Source organism: Zygosaccharomyces rouxii (assembly GCF_000026365.1).
Source record: "Zygosaccharomyces rouxii strain CBS732 chromosome C complete sequence".
Lineage (NCBI taxonomy): Eukaryota > Fungi > Ascomycota > Saccharomycetes > Saccharomycetales > Saccharomycetaceae > Zygosaccharomyces > Zygosaccharomyces rouxii.
The window spans coordinates 462221-488280 of NC_012992.1; the positions used below are offsets into that span (position 1 = coordinate 462221).

The 26060-nt window shown below is 37.9% G+C and overlaps 12 protein-coding genes and 5 non-coding genes across 17 annotated transcripts; 11 read left to right on the forward strand and 6 right to left on the reverse strand.

Moving 5' to 3' along the window:
* Positions 1–244: 244 nt before the first annotated feature.
* On the reverse strand, positions 245–3322 carry MCM6 (MCM DNA helicase complex subunit MCM6; the record flags this gene model as incomplete). Its single annotated transcript, XM_002495874.1, has 1 exon — positions 245–3322. The coding sequence occupies one exon, from the start codon at positions 3320–3322 to the stop codon at positions 245–247; it is 3078 nt and encodes a 1025-aa protein (XP_002495919.1).
* Positions 3323–3728: 406 nt separating this feature from the next.
* ZYRO0C06094r lies at positions 3729–3799 on the reverse strand. Its single transcript has one exon. It is a non-coding gene; the product is annotated as a tRNA-Gly (tRNA).
* Positions 3800–5470: 1671 nt separating this feature from the next.
* Positions 5471–5557, reverse strand: ZYRO0C06116r. Its single transcript is given in 2 exon segments — positions 5471–5506; positions 5521–5557. It is a non-coding gene; the product is annotated as a tRNA-Lys (tRNA).
* A 1442-nt stretch (positions 5558–6999) lies between these two features.
* ZYRO0C06138g (cyclin family protein) lies at positions 7000–8439 on the forward strand (the record flags this gene model as incomplete). The annotated part of the gene is made up of 1 exon (XM_002495875.1): positions 7000–8439. The coding sequence occupies one exon, from the start codon at positions 7000–7002 to the stop codon at positions 8437–8439; it is 1440 nt and encodes a 479-aa protein (XP_002495920.1).
* A 288-nt stretch (positions 8440–8727) lies between these two features.
* Positions 8728–10101, reverse strand: ZYRO0C06160g (cyclin family protein; the record flags this gene model as incomplete). Its single annotated transcript, XM_002495876.1, has 1 exon — positions 8728–10101. The coding sequence occupies one exon, from the start codon at positions 10099–10101 to the stop codon at positions 8728–8730; it is 1374 nt and encodes a 457-aa protein (XP_002495921.1).
* Positions 10102–10825: 724 nt separating this feature from the next.
* ZYRO0C06182r lies at positions 10826–10897 on the reverse strand. The gene has a single exon. It is a non-coding gene; the product is annotated as a tRNA-Glu (tRNA).
* A 269-nt stretch (positions 10898–11166) lies between these two features.
* On the forward strand, positions 11167–11421 carry ZYRO0C06204g (uncharacterized protein; the record flags this gene model as incomplete). The annotated part of the gene is made up of 1 exon (XM_002495877.1): positions 11167–11421. The coding sequence occupies one exon, from the start codon at positions 11167–11169 to the stop codon at positions 11419–11421; it is 255 nt and encodes an 84-aa protein (XP_002495922.1).
* A 97-nt stretch (positions 11422–11518) lies between these two features.
* On the reverse strand, positions 11519–11590 carry ZYRO0C06226r. The gene has a single exon. It is a non-coding gene; the product is annotated as a tRNA-Cys (tRNA).
* A 188-nt stretch (positions 11591–11778) lies between these two features.
* Positions 11779–12696, forward strand: ZYRO0C06248g (uncharacterized protein; the record flags this gene model as incomplete). Its single annotated transcript, XM_002495878.1, has 1 exon — positions 11779–12696. The coding sequence occupies one exon, from the start codon at positions 11779–11781 to the stop codon at positions 12694–12696; it is 918 nt and encodes a 305-aa protein (XP_002495923.1).
* A 366-nt stretch (positions 12697–13062) lies between these two features.
* On the forward strand, positions 13063–14355 carry CLD1 (carboxylic ester hydrolase; the record flags this gene model as incomplete). The annotated part of the gene is made up of 1 exon (XM_002495879.1): positions 13063–14355. One exon carries the CDS (start codon positions 13063–13065, stop codon positions 14353–14355), a length of 1293 nt encoding a protein of 430 aa, XP_002495924.1.
* A 345-nt stretch (positions 14356–14700) lies between these two features.
* On the forward strand, positions 14701–15090 carry ZYRO0C06292g (uncharacterized protein; the record flags this gene model as incomplete). The annotated part of the gene is made up of 1 exon (XM_002495880.1): positions 14701–15090. The coding sequence occupies one exon, from the start codon at positions 14701–14703 to the stop codon at positions 15088–15090; it is 390 nt and encodes a 129-aa protein (XP_002495925.1).
* A 1129-nt stretch (positions 15091–16219) lies between these two features.
* ZYRO0C06314r lies at positions 16220–16305 on the forward strand. Its single transcript is given in 2 exon segments — positions 16220–16258; positions 16270–16305. It is a non-coding gene; the product is annotated as a tRNA-Tyr (tRNA).
* A 549-nt stretch (positions 16306–16854) lies between these two features.
* AXL1 (Axl1p) lies at positions 16855–20424 on the forward strand (the record flags this gene model as incomplete). The annotated part of the gene is made up of 1 exon (XM_002495881.1): positions 16855–20424. One exon carries the CDS (start codon positions 16855–16857, stop codon positions 20422–20424), a length of 3570 nt encoding a protein of 1189 aa, XP_002495926.1.
* Positions 20425–20752: 328 nt separating this feature from the next.
* Positions 20753–21922, forward strand: ZYRO0C06358g (uncharacterized protein; the record flags this gene model as incomplete). The annotated part of the gene is made up of 1 exon (XM_002495882.1): positions 20753–21922. The coding sequence occupies one exon, from the start codon at positions 20753–20755 to the stop codon at positions 21920–21922; it is 1170 nt and encodes a 389-aa protein (XP_002495927.1).
* A 205-nt stretch (positions 21923–22127) lies between these two features.
* On the forward strand, positions 22128–23210 carry SHY1 (cytochrome oxidase assembly protein SHY1; the record flags this gene model as incomplete). The annotated part of the gene is made up of 1 exon (XM_002495883.1): positions 22128–23210. The coding sequence occupies one exon, from the start codon at positions 22128–22130 to the stop codon at positions 23208–23210; it is 1083 nt and encodes a 360-aa protein (XP_002495928.1).
* Positions 23211–23486: 276 nt separating this feature from the next.
* On the forward strand, positions 23487–24470 carry DAM1 (Dam1p; the record flags this gene model as incomplete). The annotated part of the gene is made up of 1 exon (XM_002495884.1): positions 23487–24470. The coding sequence occupies one exon, from the start codon at positions 23487–23489 to the stop codon at positions 24468–24470; it is 984 nt and encodes a 327-aa protein (XP_002495929.1).
* Positions 24471–24779: 309 nt separating this feature from the next.
* Positions 24780–25793, forward strand: CTR1 (high-affinity Cu transporter CTR1; the record flags this gene model as incomplete). The annotated part of the gene is made up of 1 exon (XM_002495885.1): positions 24780–25793. The coding sequence occupies one exon, from the start codon at positions 24780–24782 to the stop codon at positions 25791–25793; it is 1014 nt and encodes a 337-aa protein (XP_002495930.1).
* Between the last annotated feature and the right edge of the window lie 267 nt (positions 25794–26060).

Below are 26060 nucleotides of genomic sequence, written 5' to 3' on the forward strand. Positions count from 1 at the left end.
TTGTAAATCGGGTGAGCTTATAGACATCTTCAATATTGCATCTTTCTCTTCCTATGTGTGGGGGTAAAAACATGCAAGGTTATCCCACGTGCTTCTGATGATAATCAATAAGTTCTGGGGATTCTGTCAACTGATAGTAACAATGCATTTCTTCTCCACACACTGCACTGTCCTTGTTACCTAATGGCGTGAGACAATAATGTTTGTATACGAAAAGACATTCGTTTTAATTGCACGGCGGCGCTCACGACTGTTGACCCTCCTGGTCGTCTTCTCCTTCCTCGTGGTCAATTGTTTCTAACATTTCACAGTTTGGATGGATCACGTAAACTACGCTTTGCGGATTAGACTGAGGCGTTTGTTCCGTTGGGTCTTCCATAGATCCAATGCCCAATTCATGTCTTGTACCGTGGATCTCCATAAGAATTCTATCTCTCACTAATCGTTTCAACACCTTAAATGCTAGTTTTCTTTCTTGCCAATATTCGCCTTCAGAATTCAAATCATTTTCCTTCTGCAAAAGATACCAGTCTACAATGTCAGTAGCTGTCAATTCTCTACCATCATGTCTTTCTACTTCAGCAATCTTGTGAACGATTAAATTCATCATTGAAACGTATTTGTCGTAGGATACTTTGGTCTTGGATCTATCTTTTTGAGGGGGCGGCATCAAGAAAGGTGTTCTACTTGCACTTGGTGAAGATCCATCAGTACTTACCTCACGCTGTTGTTGTTCCTGTATTTGCTGTTCTTGTAGTTGTTGTTCTTGTGCTTGTTGTTCGACCGGCTCTTGACCATCAGCGGTTAACTCTTCGTCGTCTTCCACTTCAATGTCTTCCACGTCCACACGGATAATACTCTGTCTCAACAGATCATAAGCCTCTGCAACAAACGTCGGAGTAATTTCATCAACACAATTGGCTCTGGCAATCGCTTCTGACAACCTAATCATACTTTCAAGTTGTCTTACTGTAATCCTGTAACTCGATCTGCTAAACCCTTGGGCATCATCTGCTCTCAATTCCTTATACTTGGTAATGAGGAATTCGCGTGCACCTTCCGTAAGGATTGGTTTAAATGTTCTGGCATATTTGATATAACGGCGAAGCTGATCTGCATTGTAAGGTGGATCAATAGCATCGTCTTTCTTCATGTGTAGATCAACAATGTGAGATGCCAATTCCGTGTCAATCTTTTCATTACAATCATCTAAAACTACGAAGAATAAATCGAATCTTGACATGATAGGAGCTGTCATGTTCAAATTACCCCTTAGTGATAGTTTTCTGTTGTATCTACCACCGACGGGATTTGCCGCCGCCAGAATAGAAGTTCTCGCATTTAAAGTAGCATGAATACCAGCTTTAGCAATAGAAATTGTCTGTTGTTCCATTGCCTCGTGAATTGCAACTTGGTCTGAAATGTCCATCTTATCGAATTCATCAATACAACAGATACCATTGTCCGCAAGCATTAGGGCACCCGCTTCAATGGTATAATCACCACCCTCTTCATCCTTCACAACAGCAGCAGTCAAACCTGCCGCAGAGGATGCCTTACCAGAAGTATACACAGCTCTGGTGGCAAAGCCTGTCACGTATTTTAAGAATTGAGATTTGGAAGTTGACGGATCACCAACGATGCAAATGTTGATATCTCCTCTCAATTTGATTCCCTCTACAGTACTCTTGTGAACACCACCTAACATTTGTAAAAGAATTCCCTTCTTGAGGGGCTCATGACCAAAGACAGCTGGCGCTATTGATCTCACCAATTTATCATAAATGTGCTCATCCTTAACCATTTCTTTCAGTTCATTAATTTCATTACTGTTTAGACTGTTTAGAAACACTTCTTGGTCCTTTTCATAATCTTGGTATAAGTTACTTGCTTGTAAGTTGTTAGCCATTTGCAATCCATTTTCACTATTAGATTCGGATTTATTACTATCAATGTTGGAACCCACACTTACGACGTGACATGCAAGAAAACTTATGGAATATGTTAAATCACGTACACCCAAAGCTTTCAATCCACCAATACCGCTGTTTAAACCCTCACTGCTTCGACTGATACCTCTTGTATCTAAAGTAGAAGAAGGTTTTACACCGGGGAGTCCCAATTGGCTCACATTAGGTACAACAATTTCTGTTCCTGTAAATTTACAACGATCACCAGGTTTGGCTCTCTCCACACATTCACCTCTTAGAATGACGTCCAGCGTACGTGGCATGGAACCTGTTGGGATATCATTAGCATTTTCTTGAACTCTTGCCTTTTGCCAATCGATGAATTTAGAACGAGATACGTTTAAGGTCCAAAAAGCCCTATTTTCACAGGAAGGATTGGGACAAAAACTTGGTTCCACATATTTAAATGCTTGTTCTACATTATCCACTATGGCACGGCACAGATCACAGGTAAAACTTGCCTTGTACAATTCGGGTCTCACTTCTGACGTTCTTGTTACTGTCCCTGATATGCTTAATAGAGAGCCAATCTTCTCAGATCTTATATCACGAATTCTGTGAACTGTTGGTAAGTTGAAAAAACTTATTTGGAATACACGTTCGGTTTGTTCCGGTGAAGTACTTCCACTAGCGGTAGCTGTACCGGTTTCGTTATTACCACCAGAAGACGAAAACATTCCACTGTCAGGATTTTGACTAGTACCTTGAGTATCTCTAATTTCTTCGTCCTCATCTTGTGTAAATCTTCTAGGTGTATCACCCGTAATCAATAGATCTGGTGCGTATTTCCTAATGACTCTTCTTAACCCTTTGACCAAAAACGGTAAGAATCTATAGTATTGCTCTGAAATAGCCATCGCCAATGCACCATTTTCTCTTAGCGATAAATGTTGATAATCGATGTAAATGGTGTTTAGATCGTAAATTTTCATAAATTCGATTTGTGCTAGATAAACTTTATCGGTTTCACCTGATTCGGAATAATTCACAGAGAATTCTTCTAAGAACTGTTCAAATGCTTCTCTTACCTTTTCACCTGTCATATCATCCACTTTCTTGACATGATTAATCGCCCTTCTTCTAAGACCTTGCATCGGCAGATCTGCATCCACATCATTGGGTTGGCTATCAGAAAATTGATTTTGAGAACTAAATCTTGAAGACGACGTTGGGCCTGGAGCACCAGATGGTTGGTTTTGTGATGAGCTGGGGAACTGATTTCTCGAACCTATCTGAGATTCGTTTTCAAAACCACTACTACTACCAAACCCGCCACCCAATGACGATGGAGGAGGCGATGAATTGGATACACGATTACTGCTGGGAGCATCCGAGGGGAAATTAGGTGGCATTTTGGAAACAATTGGCGTGGTAAAACAATTTGTTTGGCTCTCTTGCCTATGTTTGATTCATTAAAGATTAATATTGTTCATCGAGTGTTGATCTCGAAGACAGATTTTTTTCTCTCTCTCTTTCAACCTCAACAGCATTTCCTGTCTAGGAAGTCATATTGGGTTTTCGCTCTGTACCGGAAAAAGTTAATGGTAGGCATTGTACTGTTACTAGGTTACTAGTGAATGATGGCGGGGATTACGGCAGGAAAATCTCAAATATATAGAAAAGATTAGAGGAAAGGTAGTTGTGTGAAGTCTTTAATTATCTGGTCTCGCTGGTGTTTGACCTTTTGAAGGAATTGAGCAGCCTAAGCTATTAAAGCTCATATTAAAAACGAGCAAAGGAACCAGGACCAAAAAAGATTGCGCAAGCCCGGAATCGAACCAGGGGCTCATCGATGGCAACGATGAATTTTACCACTAAACCACTTGCGCTTAGAAATGTTGTTATCATTATGCTGATCTTTGGAAGTCTAATCGACAGGATTTAAATTGGACATCCAATTTCATCGTATATCCTACCTTTGCTTTTCATCCTAAGGGCATTGACTGTTCTACCTTGATAAAACTATTTTAGGCCTTTCCAAATGTTCACATAAAGGACACAAGCATGCGTCCGCAACCAACAGTTATCATTACAATGCAACCTTAATGGATTATCAACCCAATGCAGATATAGCTGGGCGTATAGACGATTGATATGATGAGTATAAAACTTAATGGAATTCAAAGGGCATTTGATTGTGAGTTCTGATATTGCTCGATCAGGTAATATTTGTAAAGTTTCCAATGCCATTACACTTGATTCAAGTAAATTGAGTCTATCAACTGATCGAGAAATTGAATCCACATACGGTCTCCCAAGTTTCATAAAAGACTTCAAGACAGCTTAAAGGGTATTGTCGTGAAAGATGTACCTCCTCAGACATTTTGAAATGGAAAAATGGACATACTGTCCGTGTCTACTTAATTGTCGTCAGTTGCATCGGTTTTCGCCACAGGTAATACGTCACAGGTATTTTTTTTTTCGAAATTGAACATCCTCTTGCAACACTAATGTTCATCAATTATCGAGAGATGGTATATGAACATCCTGGATACCGATGCAATGATTTCTTTAGCATAATACTCAACTTTATGGACCATAACATTGGCTGTGATGTTGGGCTCTATTCCTGAAGAAAAAGAAACTGATGAACTTGATGATAATAACTCGACAGAGAAATCTAAAATCCAAACCTGATAAAAGGCAAAAACATCTCTGGCGTCCGCCCAGATTCAGGAAATTTTCTCAAAAAGGATTTAAACTTTCTTCGAACAATCGCAAGATCCTGGTCTTTTTTTCAGGCAAGTTAGCTTCGTGGTGTCTCTTTCGCGAATCAGTTATAGAAAGCGTGAGAGAAAACACAAATAATCGGAGATTGCGTGCTCAGAAAAATACTTCCTAATTCACCAAAAAGGTATTGGAACGCCTTTATTTTTCGCCATTTCGTCCACGACTTTGCCAGCTTGCGCCTGTAAGTCCTTCATTCTTGGAATGATTCAATACTGCTTGTGGACTTCGGTAAGAATGATGCTCATTCTAAGAATCTTACACCCATTTTAGACGTTGGAAACCACCAAAATAGGAGAGAATATACCCTGAAGACATCGAGAATGGGATTTGTGTAAACAAAAAAAAAAAAAAGTGCGGCGCCTGTCTTGGGTTTTGTTAAAGAAGAGAACCAAAAAGACAATTCCCACGATGGACACTACCAGAACTTCAGCGGCTAAGTAAATACGAATCTACTACTAGGAACCTGCTAGACCGTCCACCAATAGATAAATATAAACGGGGCTATGTCGCTTTCAGTGGAATACTTGTAACGTAAGGCTTATATTTTCATGTCGCCACCATCATATATTATTTATATGAAAACAAACAAGAGAATAAAAAGATAATTACCCAAAAAGGTATCAGCGGCTAAAGAGTCACAGAGAACGGTGGCTCAGTTACTGAGCGGCTAGATCTCATTTTAATAACCGTTCCCTTGGTTACGGATAACAGTTATCATTTACCCACTAAATACGCGGAAGGCCCCAAACACGAAAAAATTAGGTAGAGAACTCCTCGTAGGGGGCTCGAACCCCTGACATTTCGGTTCCTCGTTCTTGCTTAAAAGCCGAACGCTCTACCAACTGAGCTAACGAGGACGAGTTCTTCTTATCTTTCGGGGAATTCTAGACCCTGTTTTTTCGGATACCCCACATAGCCTCAATTTCAGGTGAGATTTACATACCAAGAATTGACCATGCAGTGCAAGTATGTATGCACGTAAATCAACACATGTATTTACTTTCTCAGAACCTCATCAACACCCGCTGAGGTAGCATCAGCATTTGTAAAACCTCATAATCGCTATACTACCTATCTACTATATCGTTACTGCCACTACTATCATTTACGCTTGTAGCTATTCCTTGACTAGCTGCCACAAAGGATATCTAGTGACCTTTTCCATATATATTGTCCAACGAATTACCGTTTTTCAGCGCTTCCCAATGGAGCGAACCTTCGAACAGCGAAACTTTCATAGATAAACAAGTGACCTGATTGGGAAACTGTAAACATAGATCGATCTAGTTTGTGTTATTACCTGTTTGGGAACTATTGGAACAAAGAGAACAGTGTGAAAAAAAAAACAAAGAGCCCATTAATTGCATAGAAATATATTACATACACAACCGTTTTAGTGAATTTTGAGATTGTTTTCTGCACAACATCCTTGATAGATTCTTTAAAGGATAATAATAATAATAATATTAGGAATAAAAAGGAAAACAAGTTACTTTACAGAGGTTTTTGTTTCTTTCAATCAGATTTTACAAAGTTTACTTTTGAACTTCTTGGTCAATTTACTCCCTTCCCCCAGACAATCACAGAGGATCATACCCGCTGTCTCCTTTTCATTCCTTCTCAATACTTCCACTCCAAGGATCTGAGCATTGCGATAGATCAGAAGAACTGATTCAGTAGGGAAAACTCAAATTTTGACGCCTTTGATCCAAATATTAAAAGGAAGATTTTTCACTCTATTTTCTGTTCATCTGTGAAATAACTGATTTTGGGAAAACAGAAACAAAATTCTTCATTATCCTTTCTTTCTTTTACTCTATTGAGTTGTTAATTAGTTCCACTTCCATTCTTTTCAATTTCAACTGGATTTAATTTGATTTCAAGGTTTGGACTTGCGCTCATTTCCAACTAACTACAACTTTTTTCTGTACCTATTTGAAAATACTGTGAGCTCATTTGAATGCAATTGTTGTTGTAATCAGTTGCAACATCCCGTCCATTCTTTTCTTTTATTCTCTAAAGCAAACACAAAGGTTTTAGAGTTTTTATAAAATTTGAAGAGATTTTTTCTTCATTAGATCCCAATTGCATTAAGATACCAAGAAGCTTTTTTCAGGGTTATCTCCTTTTAAAGTCTTCATTGATCACCCAATTCAATCGCTAATTTTCAGTTCAACTTCCAGTTTACTCCATATTGTTTTCCTTTTATTTTTACTGCATTGCATATTTCCGATTAATCTGCATTAACAACCTAATTTATATTAACCAAGATTCACAGAATTGATTTGTGTGTGTCTTGATGTCTTCTAACTCAGAGAATATTGAAAATACGCAAAACGACAGGTCGGCAAGGCTATTACGAAATGTACAACGTTCAGCACTTAATAATGTCACAAATACTTTCATATCACAAGATAATGTCAGTCAAAATACGGCCTTGAGAAGTCTTAAATCTACGTTGAACGTGGCTAAAAAGGACACCTCCCGAATCTCACAATTTGGAAAAGAATCCTTTCTACATCCAGGTCTGATAAATTCGGCGGCGGCGCTTACTACAAGTGAAAATCTCAAGAAAACGGATAATATAGATGATAAAGAAAATCGTGAATCATATTCAAAACCCTTACCAGCTATCGAAGAAGAAGGTCATAGAACATCTTCCGAGAGTGATGATACTACTACAACGGCTGCCGCTACCGCTAGCAGCTCATCATCGGAACAGCAGCAGCAACAACAACAGCAGCAGCAGCAGCAGCAGCAGCATGAGGAACAACCACAGCAACGACAAACAGCAGCCTTTGACGTTAAGAAGAAGAGGCCAATCTCCACGGTAGTAGAGCAGGATGTGCCAAAAAAGTTCAAGGTTTGCGATGTGAATGGGCAAGCAGAATACGAATGGGAAGATTTAGATGCTGAAGATGCCAATGATCCTTTCATGGTAAGTGAATATGTCGATGAAATTTTCGATTATTTACACCATTTAGAAGTTATGACCCTTCCAAGAGAAGAAAACCTCTACAAGCATAGAAATATCAGACAAAATAGGGATATTCTAGTCAATTGGTTAGTGAAGATCCATAACAAGTTCGGACTTTTACCAGAAACTTTATATTTGGCGATTAATACAATGGATCGATTTTTATGCAAAGAATTAGTTCAATTAGACAAGTTACAACTAGTTGGAACCTCATGTCTTTTCATAGCATCCAAATACGAAGAAGTTTACTCACCAAGTATAAAACATTTTGCATCAGAAACCGATGGGGCCTGTACAGAGGATGAAATTAAAGAAGGTGAAAAATTCATTTTGAAAACATTAGGTTTCAATTTAAATTATCCAAATCCAATGAATTTCTTGAGAAGAATTTCTAAAGCTGATGACTACGATATACAGTCACGAACGTTAGCCAAATTTCTTCTTGAGATATCATTAATGGATTTTAGATTTATCGGAATTTTACCATCATTATGTGCCGCTGCTGCAATGTTTTTATCAAGAAAAATGTTAGGTAAGGGTAAATGGGATGGTAATTTAATTCATTATAGTGGTGGTTATACGAAGGAACAATTAGCTCCAGTCTGTCATATGATAATGGATTATTTGGTGAGTCCCATGGTACATGACGAATTTCATAGAAAATACCAATCAAGAAGATTTATGAAAGCTTCGATAATATCCGTCCAATGGGCATTAAAAGTAAGGAAAAACGGATACGATATAATGACATTGCATGAATAGGTGCTACCCCATTTTTTTTTTTTCATTTTCTCTTTCTTCCCTTTCCATTTTTTTCTTTCTTCTCGATCATCTTTTTTTTTTTTTTTTTTTATTCTCATTAACTATTTCGTCGTCTGAGAAGTATTCCAATTTGATTCTTAGCTTCTCTACATTTTATACCAATTTTCCTCATTTCGTATTTCCTCTTAATATCTAATGTGTAGTTTAATCATTTAATTTTATTACAATGGAAACGAAATGCGGAAATAAAAAAAATGCAAATAATTATACGTTAAGCTCTATCTAATATTACACTGAAAACAACGAATCTAAGCTATCGTTTTCTGTCTGATTTTTACACCAATCATAAACTTTATAATAAATAGCACCATATTTTGGTTTTTTAAATTTTAAGATCAGTGAATCTAATCTTGTTTGTGGGGATGCAATTTCATTAATTAATTCTTTGCAAAGAATTTGAAAACTTTGATCATTTAGGACATCAATATCACCACTATAGTGTTTAAAGGTTTCATCCCAAATCGGATTGTTTCTTTGTGAGATTTTCCTAGCTACGAACATGGACATTGCACTCATCACAGAAGGTTTAATGTTGATAAATTTATGACAACACATGGTATATTCTAATAAGAATTTACCAATGCTTCTAGTTTGAAAATCATAGGAATCTGCTTTAGAAATTCTTCTTAAAAAATTCATTGGATTTGGCCAAGCAATATCAAATGATAATGAGGTTAGCATAAACATTTCTGCACTCTTAATATCATGCTTTGACGCAGCACCATCTGTAATGTAGGCATAATCGGATAATTTCGGTAAGGTTACTTCTTCAAATTTTGCCGCTATGAATAAAGAAGTTACTGCCAGCAGTTGTAATTTACTCAAAGTAACTTTGTTCTTTGCTAGAAATCTATCCATAATGTTGATCGTTAAGAAAAGGGTTTCGGGATAGCATTGAAATTTTTCATGGACTTCAACTAACCAATCCACTAAAATTGCTCTCATTGATGGTCTTAAATGATATGGTGAGTCTAAATCCTCCAAATAATTATGAGTAGGTAGTGTTTCGAGTTCCCTCTTATAGAGGTGATCGAAGATTTCATCAGTATATTCTGTTACCATGCAAATATCTGTCTTTTCATCAGAATCTAAATCTCTCCATTTACGTGGTGAAGAAGATTTAACCTTTTTAACACTTTTCGACTCCTCTGCTGCTTCTTGTTCTTCTTCATCCTTGTAAATAGATCTTTTCTTTGTTGATGTTAATGATGCTACTTCGCTAGGTTCTCTTCGTATCTTCGTATTAATTCCGGTCTGTTGATGTACTAATTGATGATGCTGTTTTTCTAGTGGTTGTTTTTGTTGATTTACAGGTACTTCTGTTAATGCTCTTCTACTTCTTACCATTGGTGTTGACAAATTAGTATTACTATTAGCATTTGTATTGACATTAGAACTAACATTTTGTTGGCTTTGAGGAGTAACGAAATTATCAGGGTTAAAGGTGTTAGACCTTTTCAACATTGAAATCCTACTTTTTTCCTTTAGATCACTTGTACTCGTATTTGTACTGGTGTTTGCAGCGGTTACAGTATTTTCCATATTTTCTCCACCAGTTCTCTTAACGATATTAGTATTGCCGCTGTTATTGTTACTTCCCATCGTTAGAAATTAAATGTAAAACTGCAATACTGTGCTATGGGAAAACTCTTATCAGCGAACGGTTACAATTGTCGAAGTAGAGGAAGAAGGAATAGAGAAAGAGAGAGCTCAAAGTAATCTTGCTATCTTATTCTCTTTTTAAATATAATGTATGCTGTGCAAAGAAAGGGCGCCAAAAGAGAAGTGGGAGAAAGAAAGAGTTAAAAAAAAGGTCGAACGCGACCAGTCAAAAAGGACCTAATGCCTTAATCACTAGTAGGGAAAAGTTACACCTAGCAAAACTTCCCTTACTTGAAAAGATATATCCTAGATTCTTGAAATATTTTCGTATCTCTACGCTTTTAGTATGGTTTTCAGCCAATTGATATTGTAAAACTCCTTGTAGGGTTCAAAAATTAGATTTTAACTTTTAAGCCGTTCGCTCTTTTTGCCCAATATTGTCACAAACCCACGTATAACGCGTAAAATAAGTAGTTGTTTACGCGTTACGGCACGCGTAAACTGTGATTGCAAGCTTACCTTCGTTCACGCGTTACGCGCTACACGTTACACTTTACGCGTTTCGATTTTGTGACTAAGACGCGCCATATAAACGCGTAAAAGAATTCCCTGTGGTGTATGGGTGTTGTGCAAGAAAAGATGCACCTATAGCTGCAAGAATTTCTTGGCGTTTGTATATGCATACGTATGTAAACATTCTAGAAAAAAGGGGAAGAAAAAAGAATTCCGATACGGGGAGTCGAACCCCGGTCTCCACGGTGAAAGCGTGATGTGATAGCCGTTACACTACATCGGATCGTATGAATTGATGGATGTTAGATATTTCTCTTGAGTTTTGAATCTGGCCCTCCATCATGTGACGTACGGCTTCACTTTATTTCCTTTTCTTGTTATCAGTTTTCTGTTATCTTACGATAGTCACATTCTTTACCACCAATACGACCACCATTAAAAAAAAGGTATATAATCAACCAGTATGGAATAGTCCGCAACGGAAATGACTGAGTTCTTTTTGCTAATTTCATTAATCAATTATCCAATCATTGCTGTTCCTTGGTAGAAGAGATGAGCTGGTGGGAAAGTATTAAGTTAAAATATCATCAATGGAAGCACAATATCGATGCAACACCAGTGGAAGGTGAACAATACAAGGATGCTCCACGTGTTCAAGATCTCCCTCATATGAAAGATTCTCATGGGAATTTAATCGCTGTTTCATCGGGTAATAGAGAACTTTCTCCTGTATTAAGTGAAAGATTTCACATAAGCAACCCTCACGGCTCTGCAAAGGGACCGGAGAACATAGACGATAAGATATAGATTGATTATTTGTACCCTTAGTTACTTGATAGAATAATTTCTATTGTGTAGTGATTGTGTTTTGTTTTGTCCGTTTGGGAATGGAAAAAATTAATCGAGCTCGCACTCAGGTTCGAACTAAGGACCAACAGATTTGCAATCTGCTGCGCTACCACTGCGCCATACGAGCTTAGAAATTATTGTGGATGAGACCTTTAACTCTTCATATTTGTATGAGAAAATATTTTTAAGTTTCTCGGCGCTAAGTTTCTCTTGCTTATATCTGTTACCGTTTACCAAATTGTTTATAAAGCCTCCCACCAAATAAAGACCATAGAGATTCTATCATGCTCTTTAAATCTCCAACAGAACATTTCAATGAAGTTCTCTTCAGTTATCTACATTCTGGTACTATTTGGTCTCACCAGATCTATACCATTGCCCAAGAGTAATAATGCTAAAGGCATGGGACATGAGAAGTTTTCTGAATCCCAAAGACAGGTTTTACTGTACAGGCTAGATCATGCAGCTGGCGATGAACATCAATTGGGTTTCTTCAAGATGTTACTGTTGTCTCAAAATTCCGTTGGTAGTTGTAAAGAACAGGGAAATTGTATTGAAGACATAGTCAATACAATAGAGCAAGTCGCCCTATGGTACACAATAAACCTTGAAGCCAGAAATTTAACTGCATTACAACAGGCTAAATACTATACCGAGCAATTGAAAGATGTGGAAAGAGATTATCAGACAAGATTGAATTCGTTACCTGAACCGTTTAAATATTGGTATGCCCTCTCAATGAATGAATCGATATCCAGTTTCCTAGGTTATGAATTGAAAAAATTACAAAAATTACAGTTGGAATTATTAGTAGCAGGTGAATTTAATAGTGTTTGGATTAAAATTGGTGAAATTTCTGCTCATTGCTTTGCAGCAGTACAATCAGGCGTTAAGACATTCCAAATCATGGGTTTTAATTTTGATGCAAACCAAAAGGCTACTAATAAACTGGCATCGTGGTTCCATTTCCAATACGATTCACAAGTTGTTAAGCGTTTGTTTAAGGATAATTTTAATGTGGGCAAAAGAGACGAAAGTCCACCGAGAGATATAGCGGCTGACATGAATTATCTACGTGAAGGCCTTTCAATTACAATAAAAGCTGGTATGTTTCTGTTACTGTGCATGCAATATCAGGTATACTTGTGCTCAGTTGCATTCGGGTTCATGATTTCGATGAGTTGTTTCATATGGATCTCTGTGTACTTGGAGATGCTCTCAACTACTGTCTAATTCCTACTCCCTCATTGGTTACGTACCCTTTGATGTTCGAGACATCGGCACCTCCATTTTCTCCTCCTCCGATAATTCCAACAAAAATTATAAATGCATCATCGATTGAAAATTAAACTGTACTAAACTAAACTAAGCTGAACTAATTTGAAGTTATTCTTACAAAAGGATAAAAATACAAGAATCATTGGTAGCTTGTCCAGAGGGGTGCTCGAACTCGCTAAACTGAAACTGCAGGGGCTTTCAACTATTCAATGTTAAATTTCAGTGCGGCGAGAAGGCTTGATTGACAGCGGCGCTTAAATCTTAAATTTTAAATTCTAAACTTTGAACTGAAAATCCTGATATTATTGAAAAATCGGGGAAATGTCGACGAAATTCACAACGGGTTATTTGAAATCAATAGCTGCTAGTATCCTTAGTCGGAAAAACGTTGGAATCAAAAAGAAATTACATGGGACCTTAGGTACGAGAGTTCCAGCGGCACCAACTGCAATCCCACTACACAAAATTATTATGAGACTGCCAAAGCTTTTTCCTCGATCTGTAGATGCTTCTACCAGGGATTACAAAGATTTTTGTTATCATACGGGTCAATTGCAGGAGGAATTACTGAGAACGCTCCCATTCTATCCATACTGTGCCGAATCTAAAAAGGCAGAAGTCGTTAAAACTACGGTGGATGATCAGGGGAATTATATCAATGAGTTTTGTATTACTCCAGTGAAACCTAGTGTTCCTTCCCATAAAATGAAACATTTAATCTGTATCCATGGGTATGGTGCAGGATTAGGTTTTTTCTTGAAAAATTTAGAAGGTATTCCGCTATTGGACAATAGTTGGGTTATACATGCTATTGATTTACCAGGCTATGGATTTTCATCTCGTCCCAAATTTCCCTTCAAATACCCAAAAGACTCTCTATCACAAGTGCATTCATGGTTCCATGATCGTATACATACATGGTTTAAGAAAAGAGGTCTTTTGGTCAACTCCCAGAATAATCTGGTAATGGCTCACTCTCTCGGAGCATATTTGATGGCATTATACACAACCAAATATACAACTCATTTTAAAAAACTTGTTATGTGCTCGCCCGCTGGTGTCTGTAAATCTACTACCGCTAAGAATATTGGTAATACGACACCTCCTTGGTGGTATACCAAATTGTGGGATCTTAACATTTCACCCTTTTGCTTAGTGCGTAATGCAGCTGCTTTGGGATCAATGGTTACTAGTGGTTGGTCATATCGAAGGTTTAATAAATTGTTGCAAAGCAATTCAAATACAAACCTGGATCGCTTGCAATTTGAAGCCTTGCATAGGTATGCATATGCAATTTTCAACCGACGTGGATCAGGTGAATATCTTTTAAGTTTTGCTCTAAGTTGCGGTGGAGATCCAAGATTACCATTAGAGGACACAATTTTTAAGGATAAAACTAGTGGAATTTTTCGAAGTAATTGCGAATGGATTTGGATTTATGGTGAAAGAGATTGGATGGATGTTAATGGTGGTGAACGTGTTTCTAGATTTATAGAAAATCAAGGCGGTAGGAAGAGTCAAGTTCATGTAGCACCAAATTCTGGGCATCATCTGTATTTTGATAACCATAAATTCTTTAACAGTTTTATAGTTAAACAAATGAAGGATATGTAGTGGGAAATTTTATAAAATGAGAAACTAAGAGTTATTTTGATATTTTCAGCGTTTTCAGCTAGTTCGGTTAGTAGTCGCTCAGTACCAACAAAACGTTAAATCATGTCTTGATAAAAACACAATTCAGATAACGTTACTCCATAGCCCGATTTCTCTCTGTTGACAATCAGTATAATGATCAGCTCTTTACCTTCAGTTAATGATTGTAATAGTGTTTCCCTAGGTTTCTCTATCAAAAATCGAGAAAGCACAGAAACCCATAAGAAAAGCTATAAAACACTAATACCTACCAATGATTGATTAATCGACTCTTGCCAACTCTCCATAACCAATTCATTCACTTTAATGCTCCACAACATAGAAAAGTACAATGAAATCACTGTGTTTGACGCTGTGATGGTAAGCGCCGAGGATACACTACCTGAAGAAGATTGTTGGTTGCTTGCAGAAAAATACGCCAATAAACTACCAATTGTCAACGACATTGAAAAATGTTACTATCCTCCACCCTATGAACCTCCTGAATATCCAATGCAATGGCAGAAACACAAACGTGAACCGTTGAATATTCAAATTGGTAATTTTTGCAGATCAGCAGGACATAAATATGCTTCTACCAAACGTGAGTTGGGTTCTAAAAAGGCAAAGATCACTTACAAATACATTTTGTTGGCGGCACTGACTATCTATACTATATACTTTTGTATTTGGACTTTTAAATACCATAATAAATAGAATAAATATATGCGGTATTGTGACAAACTAGACTTATCAATTCAACTGTTATGTAGTGAACTACACTTGATCTGATGGTTGAGAAAAAAAGAAAGTTATAAAAAATCTAGTCTTCATTAAAAACTTCCATGGAAGCAGGATTACCAATAGAATAATGTAGTCTTTGGGTGGTTGCTGAAGAAGGAATAAAATATACTCCAGATTAACCAGTCAAAAATTCATTTGGAAACGAAATAACCCATCTGCCAACATATTCTAGGTACTCATCCTGCTGATTGCCCTTTAAATGTCCGCCTCTGCCACTAGAGCCAAATTCTTGCGCCTGCCCCCACATTACATTTCCTCATGCATGATTTTCTTTTCACAATGTTTCTACGCAGCGATCTTCCGGACGAGGTAAATCCTATTGTTAGGGTACGAAAAAAGCTTCTAGAACGCGTGTTGCTCCTTGCCTCTTCTTTAATAAGTGTCTCTCGCATACTTGGCTTTATTGTATGATTTTTGTCCATATTCTGTTGGTTCTAACAAAGGTAAAGGGGATTCCAGGCAATGCATCATGGTTTAGTACGCTAAGCTCTAGTAGCACAGAGTTTCGTATTTTTACACCGCTCTCATTGTAATTGACAGCTAGCTTTAGCTTTCAATATATATACATTGTAGGGTTCTTCAAATATGCACCGGGCACAAGCCAAGTCATGATTTGTATATATAATTACTATCAAGTAATTGATATACCCTATTCTTATCCGCCTAACAGTTGAACTTGTTTTTCATTGTCTCTTTAAGCGGCCAGAGCCACTTCAAGACCTGAATAGCTCTAGGAAAGGTGCTGGAGAAGCAGAAAGGAATAACCAGCAAAATAGTAGGGACTTGTTTCTACTGCTGCAATAGCTTTATTTGTGGGACTACTGTAAGAGGGTATGTGACATTCACGCCTGATAAAGCAGGTCAGTTGGGATATTATAACGGGGTCATATCTTGCGAGAGGAACTCAGCGGAGAGGTTCAGATTGTAAATAAGGTTAAATCCTAGTAATACAGTTAGCGATTGATTCACTAATCGAAATTACATAAAAATAGGATAATGTTATATACCTAGCTCACAATATCTAACACCATCAGATAAGTACCTCTCGGTGGCCAAGTTGGTTTAAGGCGCCAGACTGTAATGTGAAAAGTTATCTGGATATCGGGTGTTCGAATCACCCCCGGGAGATATTTTTTTGCAAATCTATAAAAAAGAATTCAAGCACGGAAGAATCAGAACCCCAACTCTTCATACAGTTTTTCTCATCTCCATGAACTTTGTAAATCAATGTCTATCAAGTCTAGGATGTTCTTGGGGTCAATTGCCATTCTCTGTGATTGATGTAAATCTCTAGGCAATTTGTCTCAAAGTCGGCCTCCACAACCAATATCCCCGTCCTTGAAGATGGATCGTTGATGAAACTGACTTGAGGTTGTTAATAATTAAAAAAAAAAAAAGATCTGGGGCTAAATGATAGCTGTTATTATTGTTGCATTAAAAACCTCCATTGTGTTATAGCACTTCATTGTTCAATACATTAGGATTGCTCAGTCCCAAACTGGGAAAAGGACTATGGGTACTGGATTATCAGACCTCCATAAAGACGCATGTAATTACTCAAATATGAAATCAAAGGCTTTTACACGAATAATAAAATTGAGTTTATAAGCCAGGGGGATTTTGGATTGATTTTGTGATATCTGCCACTTCCTCCTCTGAAGAGATGAATCAAAGAGAATGGTTTCTAAACAATTGAAATATTATGATATTCCATTCCTCACACCTTTTTCCTTCGAAGGAAGAACACACAAGCTGTGTAAATTGCCAAATGGGTTATTAACCCTTTTGATTTCTGATCCTACGGAGAATTCAAGTGCTTGTTCATTAAGTGTAGCCAGTGGTTCTCACAATGATCCATCTGAAATACCAGGATTAGCTCATCTATGTGAACATATGGTTTTAGCTGCAGGGTCAAGAAAATATCCAGATCCCGGCTACTACCATGAGATGATTATGAAAAATGGGGGTTCTCAAAATGCTTTTACTACGGGCGAGCAAACTTCATTTTATTTTGAATTACCTAACATCTACCATTCTTTGCAGGAGGGGTTCGATGAAGCTTTGGACGTCTTTGCATCTTTCTTTTCGGAACCATTGTTTAATTCTACACTGATTAACAAGGAGACTTACGCCATTGAAAGTGAACATGACGTTAATTTATCAAGCCAGGGCAAAATATTTTACCAGGCGACCAGATTGTTAGCTAATGGTAATCACCCTTTTAGTAGATTTTCTACTGGTAACATATCCACTTTAAACAGTATCCCGCATTTAAAGAATCTAAATTTAAAGAATTTACTTCATGAATATTTTAAGGAGAACTTTTGTGCATCTAAAATGACTTTATGTCTAAGAGGACCCCAATCGATCCATTCTTTGGCCAAATTAGCGCTCACTAAGTTCTCTCTGATAAAAAATAATCCTCAAAGATATCGTCCCAGTCCACCAGTATCCCCATCCAAATCGAAGAGATCTTCAAATGAATGGGTAGAAGTTAATCCCAAAGAAATGAACATATCAAAAAATACGTGGCTACCGAAGTATCGCGGCCAATTATGCTTTACATCGGATGAGCAAGAGAAATTTATATTCATAAAATCTTCTAAAAATCCTGCGGTTAGATTTATTTTCCCTGCAATGGAAAGGAACACTAGGTTTACTTCTAAAGACATCAAGATATTAACGCATTTATGGCCCGAACTGTTTGGGGATGAATCTCCAGGTTCGTTCAGTCATTGGCTCCAAAGTAAAGGTTGGGTCACTTATTCATATGCTTTTGTCTCTGAAGTGGCTATCGGAAATTCTAATTTGATTTTAGAATTAGACCTCACCAGAACTGGATTCCAAAATTTATCGCACATTGCAAAAGTGTTGTTCGAGCAAGCTATACCTGCTTTATCCCAGAAAAATACTTTAGAATTAGCTCAATTCATGAGTAAACAGAATTGTATCGATCTGATCAGATTTCTATACCAAAATGCAGAAATTTCTCCGATGGAAGAATGTGTCAATTTGAGTAGTCTGATGCAAGATGATTTAGAAGCATTGGATCCAGCATACATCTTCAAAGGTTCACCCATGATGATCGATGAGCAACATCATAACATAGGCAACTATGGTGAGAACAAAGAGAGTGATCGTTGGTGGATAGGTCAAGCTATAAAATTCCAAAGTTTTCTTAAACAGTTCATGGTTCAATCAAATATGCGAGTGGTGGTATCCGGAAACAGCAGGGAATCTCAGCTAGAAGAGCTTTCATCTCAGGAATTTCAAGTTGATTTATTTTATGAATTTGAATATTTTAAGCGCGATGGCATTCCATTCAAGGACATACTTGAGTGGAATAACGATTACAACTTCAAAATTCCACAGCTCGATTGCCCCATGCCTGATATAGCCAAAAGTTATTCCCAACTGAAAAAGATCCTGAATGATTCCTCTCAAAAATCCCAATCTGCCCCCCTCAGCTTTACCATTCACAATAACCTATTGAAACCTGTCCCTCACCTTGTAAGTCAAAATTGCTATCATGAAATGTGGGTCATGCCCGATGATGAAGATCCATCATTGCATCTAAAATCCATCGTATCCTTTGAAATTTTTGGATTGGACTTAGAGGCCTGTCCACGCAATACAATGAATCTGGAAATTTTAGGTCAAATAATATTCATCTTGCTCTCACCTGAAATTTATCCATCATTAAAATTGGGATTTACTTGCGAAATAACTTCTAATAAAGGTGACATTCGTTTGGGGTTCACGATATCGGGCTTTTCCAAACAATTGACCAGCTTTGTTAAATCAATCATCGAAACTATCAAAAGAATATCTCAGGATCCCGATTTTCTTTCCAAAGAAACCTTAAGAAGGGCTCGTATTCTCGTTAGAAATAAATATGAGAATGCCGCCAACGAGAATTGCGCCAACATCGGTAGTATTGGCCTTTACATTGTTCTAGAAAAATATATGTGGACCCTTGAAGATCGTCTCGAAGCATTAGAGGATATCGATATGGACAATTTCAAACAATTTTGTCAAAGTTTTCTTGGGTCAAAGAAATATTTGAGCCTATTTGTACAGGGGGATCTCTCTTGCGCCGATGAGCTCAATGAATACCTGCATAGGAGTTTTACCCATCATTTAGGCGGTGGAATTTATGAGACACAGGGCAAAACTTTTACTGTAGAGACCACCAAGATGTTGGAACCTGGTACAAATGCTTGTGTTCAACATGGAGGTCAAAAGGATGATCCAAACAATAGTATTATCTATTTCATCCAGACTGGTAGACGCAACGATAGGATGATCTTTACTCTAACGAATTTTACAGTCTTCATAATGTCACTGAATCTTGCATTAGAGTTGAGAAACAAGAGGCAAGTAGGGTATCTTGTCATTGGCGGATTAAGACTTCTATCTAACTCCGTTGGGTTACATATAACCATCATGTCGGGAGGATCACCACTAGACCTGGAGACTAAAATTGACGAATATCTATGGTATTTGGAATCTCAATTGCAAAAATTGGATGAACAGACATTCCATCAAGAGTACGTTCGATGCTACTTACAGTTACTCGATGGCGGTTGCCGTGGTGATGCAAATGAGAGCTCAGGTCCCGCAGATCTGCTCAGTGAATTGGTTGCCAACGTTCAAATCGGTGACTCTGAAATCTTATCTAGTCAAACCATGAAGAGACACAAGAAACTACAAACTCAAATAATTCAAGAACAGTATGATTTCGTCACAGAGAGTGAAGCTTTAGATGATGATCTAATATCTCAAATGTCCTTGGAACAGTATCTCAGTTTCTTCAAACATTACATATCAATTCATTCCAAACTGAGAAGCAAAATTTCCATCATGATATCGAGTTCAATTGCAGAAAAGGATATAATCAATAAAAAGATTTTCCTCCAGTTAGAGACATTCTTGAAGATCAAGGGTTTTGCTATTCCAGCAGATGAGCTGAAGGATATAGTGGAAAGAAGTAATGGTAAGCCAAAAATTCTGGCGATGGAACTATATAGCTGCTTCCGCACACGTAATGATGCCTTGAGACTTTGTTCCGTGATCCTAGCGGAATTATTCAAAATGCTAGCAAAGAGCCTGAGGCATCGTTACGGCAATCTCGCTCATGATGATACTTCTAAGAGGGACCTTCAAGAATGGAGTACAGATGTAAAGCCTGCACTTGATTTGAAAGTTATTGAGGATATCAATTTTTTCAAAAGGGTTCAAATCTAGTCTCTAGCCCAATGTCGAATAACATGTAAATACTATGTAGTGCAAACTATCCAATCAACCTTGTGGTGCAATTTTCCATGATACTAAACGACCGTTAAACGTAATGTTGCCTGCTGCAACCGGTTAAAATACACATCGCTTACTCTTGAAGTTAGTGGTACCTTCTCTCGCTACCAAACAACATTGGAAGATAAGTGTACACTTTGAAAGGCGAGGAAGCAGCATGATAGAGAAACATTTGGAGACCAATTGTGTATTATATAAACAAGGTAACTGAAGGTTTTCTCTCAGATCTTTTTACTTAACGACATCAAATTGAGACCCAAGGATGACTGTTCAGGATTTAAGATTTGAAAGGATCACTGATCCTCAAGAGATTAGAGCTACACATGCTCAAAATAGTGCTACTTGGAAAGGGCCTTTGACGGTAGAATCATATGTCGAAAGAGAGAGAATATTGGGAGAGGCTAGTATTGCAAGGAAAAATCAGCTCACTGAAGTCAGGGAAGAATTCCCGGAATTGGCTCCCATGTTGGGAATCAGATATTTTGCTCTCAAAGATGGCGATACCATCGTGAGCAGTTGTGAAACATTAACCAGACTGGGGTATTTCATTAGTCCAGGGGAATCTCGGAATATTGAGCATAATTTAATGATTTGTGTTGGTGGTGTCTTCACCCCAAAGGAGTACCGCGGTAAAGGTTATGCTAGCTGTATGGTAGAGAAACTAATGGAATATTACGATGCTATTAGAGACAATCCAAATGCACCCAGAGGTATTAAGCAGCTTTCTTTCACGCTTTACAGTGAAGTCGGTGAATACTACAAGAAATTTGGGTTTGAATCGAGGCATGTACCTGTGCATACCATTACTCAAATAGATGCGTTTTTGAATAAATACTGTGAACGAGCAGTTTTCAAAAATGATGGTAAGTTTGTGGACAATGATGACTACGATGCATTGGTTTCATTGGAAGATCAAGAGTTCAGGAGAAACTTGTTGAAATTGCATAAAGCCGATCCCAATTCATTTATTTTTACGATTAAACCAGATGCAGATATTTACAGGTGGTTCAACACAAGAGACTTCTTCATATTGAGGCACATTGATCGTCCACAAGTACCACTTACGCTTGGTTATGTTATGGGGGATAAATCTCACATTCTATGGCATCACAACTGGGGGTGTGAGAGCTTGTTAATTGTTAAATTATATCTGAACCCAGATGCATCTTCTCAAGAAAAGGAGAACATCCTAAAGGAGCTATTTGCCCATGCGGCCAAAGAGACTAAAGTAACAAAGCTCAAACATATAGAATTTTGGGATGGAGAGATCCCGCTTGAGAAGTTTGCAGACCTTTCTAAAGTTGTGCATGATTTAGAGGACCGCTCGACGGTGTACGCTCACAACGAGTCGCTAAGTGCCATGAGACCTTCACCTACTTACAATACAAAGAATATTATTTGGGATAATAATACCAAGTTAAGCTGGTTTTAATCAACCATCGCAAAATTTCCTAATTTAATATGTACATGAAATAAGCCACATAGTTATCCTTGCGGTCCTTTGTATCAAGGTTGCATCCCATTAATTCACGTGTAGAGCTCTATGATCTTTAAAGGGCCCTTCATAAACTTTAGAACTTAAAAATGATGGCAACAGTTCTAATTTAGAAGAGAAACAGTGTTCAGTTGAGAGGGAAATGTTTACACGTCAGCTGGGCCTTTTGGGTTCGTCTCAAAGACTTGCAGTCAAAAGGTTATGTGCCAAGAGAAATGTCAAGACGTCAACCGTGGACTGGAAGCCTATTAAAACAAGCAAGACTCCCGGCGATCATGAAAGGAAAAGGGGAGGATTTGGTAAAAAGATTGCATTAGGATTAATGATTGCTATGCCCGTAATATCATTCTATTTGGGTACTTGGCAAGTACGCAGACTGGAATGGAAGAATAATTTAATTGCCAGATGTGAAAGTAGATTGACTTATCCACCAGTACCCTTACCCAAGAGGTTCACACCTGATCTAGCAGAAAATTGGGAATACCGTAAAGTGCTACTCAAGGGTCACTTTGTGAATGAAGAAGAGATGTTTGTTGGACCTCGTGTGAGAAACAGTAAGAAAGGGTATATTTTATTTACACCATTTGTGAGGAAAGATACTGGTGAAAAAGTAATAGTAGAAAGAGGTTGGATTTCTGAAGAGAATGTCAATCCCCAGTTAAGGAAACTACACCATTTGTCTGTTCCAACAAGTGATAATACTGAAATCATGTGCATGGTGAGAGTCCCACGTAAAAGAGGATCATTTCAATGGGAAAAAGAGGATCAAAATTCAAGATTATGGCAAGTTCCAGATGTGCTTGAAATGGCTTCTGTTACAGGCTCAACCCCTCTGCATTTACAAGCGGTTTACGATTTAAGTGATCATAGATGGGACGAATCACAAGAACAGGAGATCGACACAGGTAAGAAATCAAGTTCTTGGGCATTCTGGAAAAAAAACGAGAGTCAAACTCACGACTCTTCATCACAAAAGAAACATCAATTGGAACCCCTGGGAGAATATACAGAATGGCAATTTGTACAAGCTGGTGTTCCCATAGGTAAAGAACCCAAGATCGATTTGAGAAATAACCATTTACAGTACTTAGTGACGTGGTATGGATTGTCATTTCTAAGTACTATATTCCTGATAGTAGCATTAAAGAAGTACAGAAGGGGATCTGCAATATCGCAAACCCAATTGAAAAAGGAGAAATTAAGGCATGCCAAGAGATTTATGTGATATTTAGCCCTGTGATAACCCGACTATGTAAATATTTTGATCATAGGGAATTTCAAGAAACCACCAGATAATTTATAAAAATTCATATGCTTGATTCAAACACTATTAACTTAACCGCTATTTAACCTTAGCTTATTACTATCACGCTCCACGAAAAAGTATAGCTTTAACGTGAAGAGTAAACATATTGAATCCGAAATACCTTGTCGACCGCTCACCATCAACAAATCCACGACGAACTAACACTAATCGATATAGATCATTGTGAATCCTCCGATGAGCCAAGAGCGGCAAAAGCCAGTTAGAAGATCTGCTACAGAATACAGACTGTCTATAACGAGCAATCCTGAGTCCAGAAGGTCTTCTCTTGGTGGTACATTAGATGGTGGATCTGGTTCTAGTGGAAAAAACAACCGCTTAGGTGGGGGTGCAGGTACAATTGACGACGGAGAATCCATAGTACAAGAGTTTATTTTACCACAGATTAGAGAGTTTAGCGATTCTATGATTACCCTAGATGCCAATTTTACACAGTTAAATTTCATCCATGAGAGTTTGGTGGATTTGAACGAATCATTGGGGGCTCTCCTATATGGATTGATGTGCAATTCGTGGTGCGTAGATTTTCCCCATGTCTCTCACGATATCGAAGAAGAATTACAAACTACCAAGCGGTTAGAAGGTATTAGAAAAGAGAGGAAGTCACTTTTGGATCAATTGAATACCTACAGGAACAAATCCAAGAGTAACGATTTACAGGAACAGCCAAAATTACTTCCACAGGCGCCCCTAAAAGCACCACCACCACCACCACCACAAGCCCGAAGGAATTCATCCGTATTTGCACCCCCTCCTTCAAGATTACCTCGACAGAAAACATATGGGCCCATTGAACAAGATAGCGAAGATGAGAATGCAAGCGAGGCCTCATTTGTGTCTAATCCAATGATAAACGGTCTTTCTCGTCATGAAATATCCAAGCCGCGACCTAGTAATGCTAGTAAACTACGAAGAAAATCCATTTTACACACCATACGCAATAGCATTTCTTCCACGGATCTAGAAAACAATGAATTCGGCTCCTCTCGTAGATCTCAAGGACCAAGAATGTCACTGGGAGGAGGGGCTACTAGACTCATTAGTAATAATAATTCTCAAAATTCACCGTCAAATAGAAGATCTTTGGACTCAAGAAACGGTGAAGGTTCGCAGTTACGACAAAGCAGGAGAACATACAGTGGTAGGCCACCATTTCGGTAATGATACTTCCTCTTCATTCCTCAATAGTTGACGCCATTAGCTCATAAGCGCGCGTATTGTTTCTATTGTTGGTTGCTAGGTGCACGTTTATTTTATCTCGATTTTTTCTTTTCGGGTTGTCCAAGATTTATGCTCAATACAAGAAAATTGTCGAGCAGTTCAAGAGATTCTACCATGAGCAAATAGAGCATTGTGAAACGATATATAAGATAAGATGAATTGGAAAAGATCTGAGTACCTCGCGATACATGAAAGTAAAGGGAAACAGCACTACTTAGAAGGAATTGAGTTAAGACAGGTCAATTCGAGATGAATATGAATTCTGGAAGTATGGGCATGAGCAGTATGAGCATGAGCAGTATGTCTGGGATGCACGAACATCACACTATGAGCGGAATGAGCCACATGGACAGTAGTATGAGTATGCCAAGTTCGGCCAGTTCTAGTATGCCCATGTCAGGAAGCATGAGCATGAGCATGAGCAGCAACATGCCCATGCCTACTGGTATGGACATGGGAAGTCATAAGATGATGAATTCTTGGTTAACACCAACCTACCAAGACTATCCGGTGTTATTCAAGGGATTGCATGCCAATTCTAATGGTAAACAATTTGGTATATTCTTATTAATCGTGGTAACGGCATTTGTTTACAAATTTCTAAACTATTTGAGCTGGTGCCTCGAAGTTCATTGGTTCAAAAACTGGAGTAAGTCAGATGCTCCACAAGAATCTAAGGATGTAATGTCTCAAGGTGACGAAGCATTGGGGTCTTTACCCAAGATGCCAAATTTCATGTTCGATCTATTTTGTCCTTCGTGGATGGATCTTTTCCATGATTTCATTAGAGCCATCCTAACATTTTGTTCTACAATGCTAATCTACATGCTAATGTTGGTAGCAATGACCTATGTGCTTACTTATGTGTTTGCAGTGATAACCGGCTTAGCGCTGGCAGAAGTCTTTTTCAATAGATGCAAAATTTGCACTTTACGTCGTTGGGAGATTCAAAGACAGATTAAAAGTGCTCGTACCTGTCCCGGTTATGGTAATTGTAAGTGTGGAAGACATGCTGATTCAGCCGTTCCTTCGACTTCAAATGAAGGCGAGAAATTGGCACAAACTCAAACGCATGTAGGAGAAAGCGATTCTACCAAAGAAGAAAACAATGATAACTGTTGTTGTACTAATGGTGAAGGTATCACCAAACGTGAAAACGAGGCAGAGACTCAATTAGAAAACGAAATTTCGGAGAACGCTAGATGGAACGAACAAGCTGGTAATATGGATGCCAATTTATTACCAGCAGAAAAATTCAGGTAATGAAGATAACGGATCGAGAGAAGAAGGATAAAGAAGAATAGAGCTTGTTCATAGCATAATCAGGTCTTATGTAATTCTCATAATAATTCTAATAGTAATACTAGTAATGATAATAATAAAAATGATAACTATTTTTTTTACTACTGCATACTACTATAACCTTATAGCCCTACATAATTTATCATTGCTCACGAGCGCTTTAAGTTGGCTTTTTATTTTTTTTATTTTTTTAACGTATACTTGCCGACTATATAAAACTAAGAATAC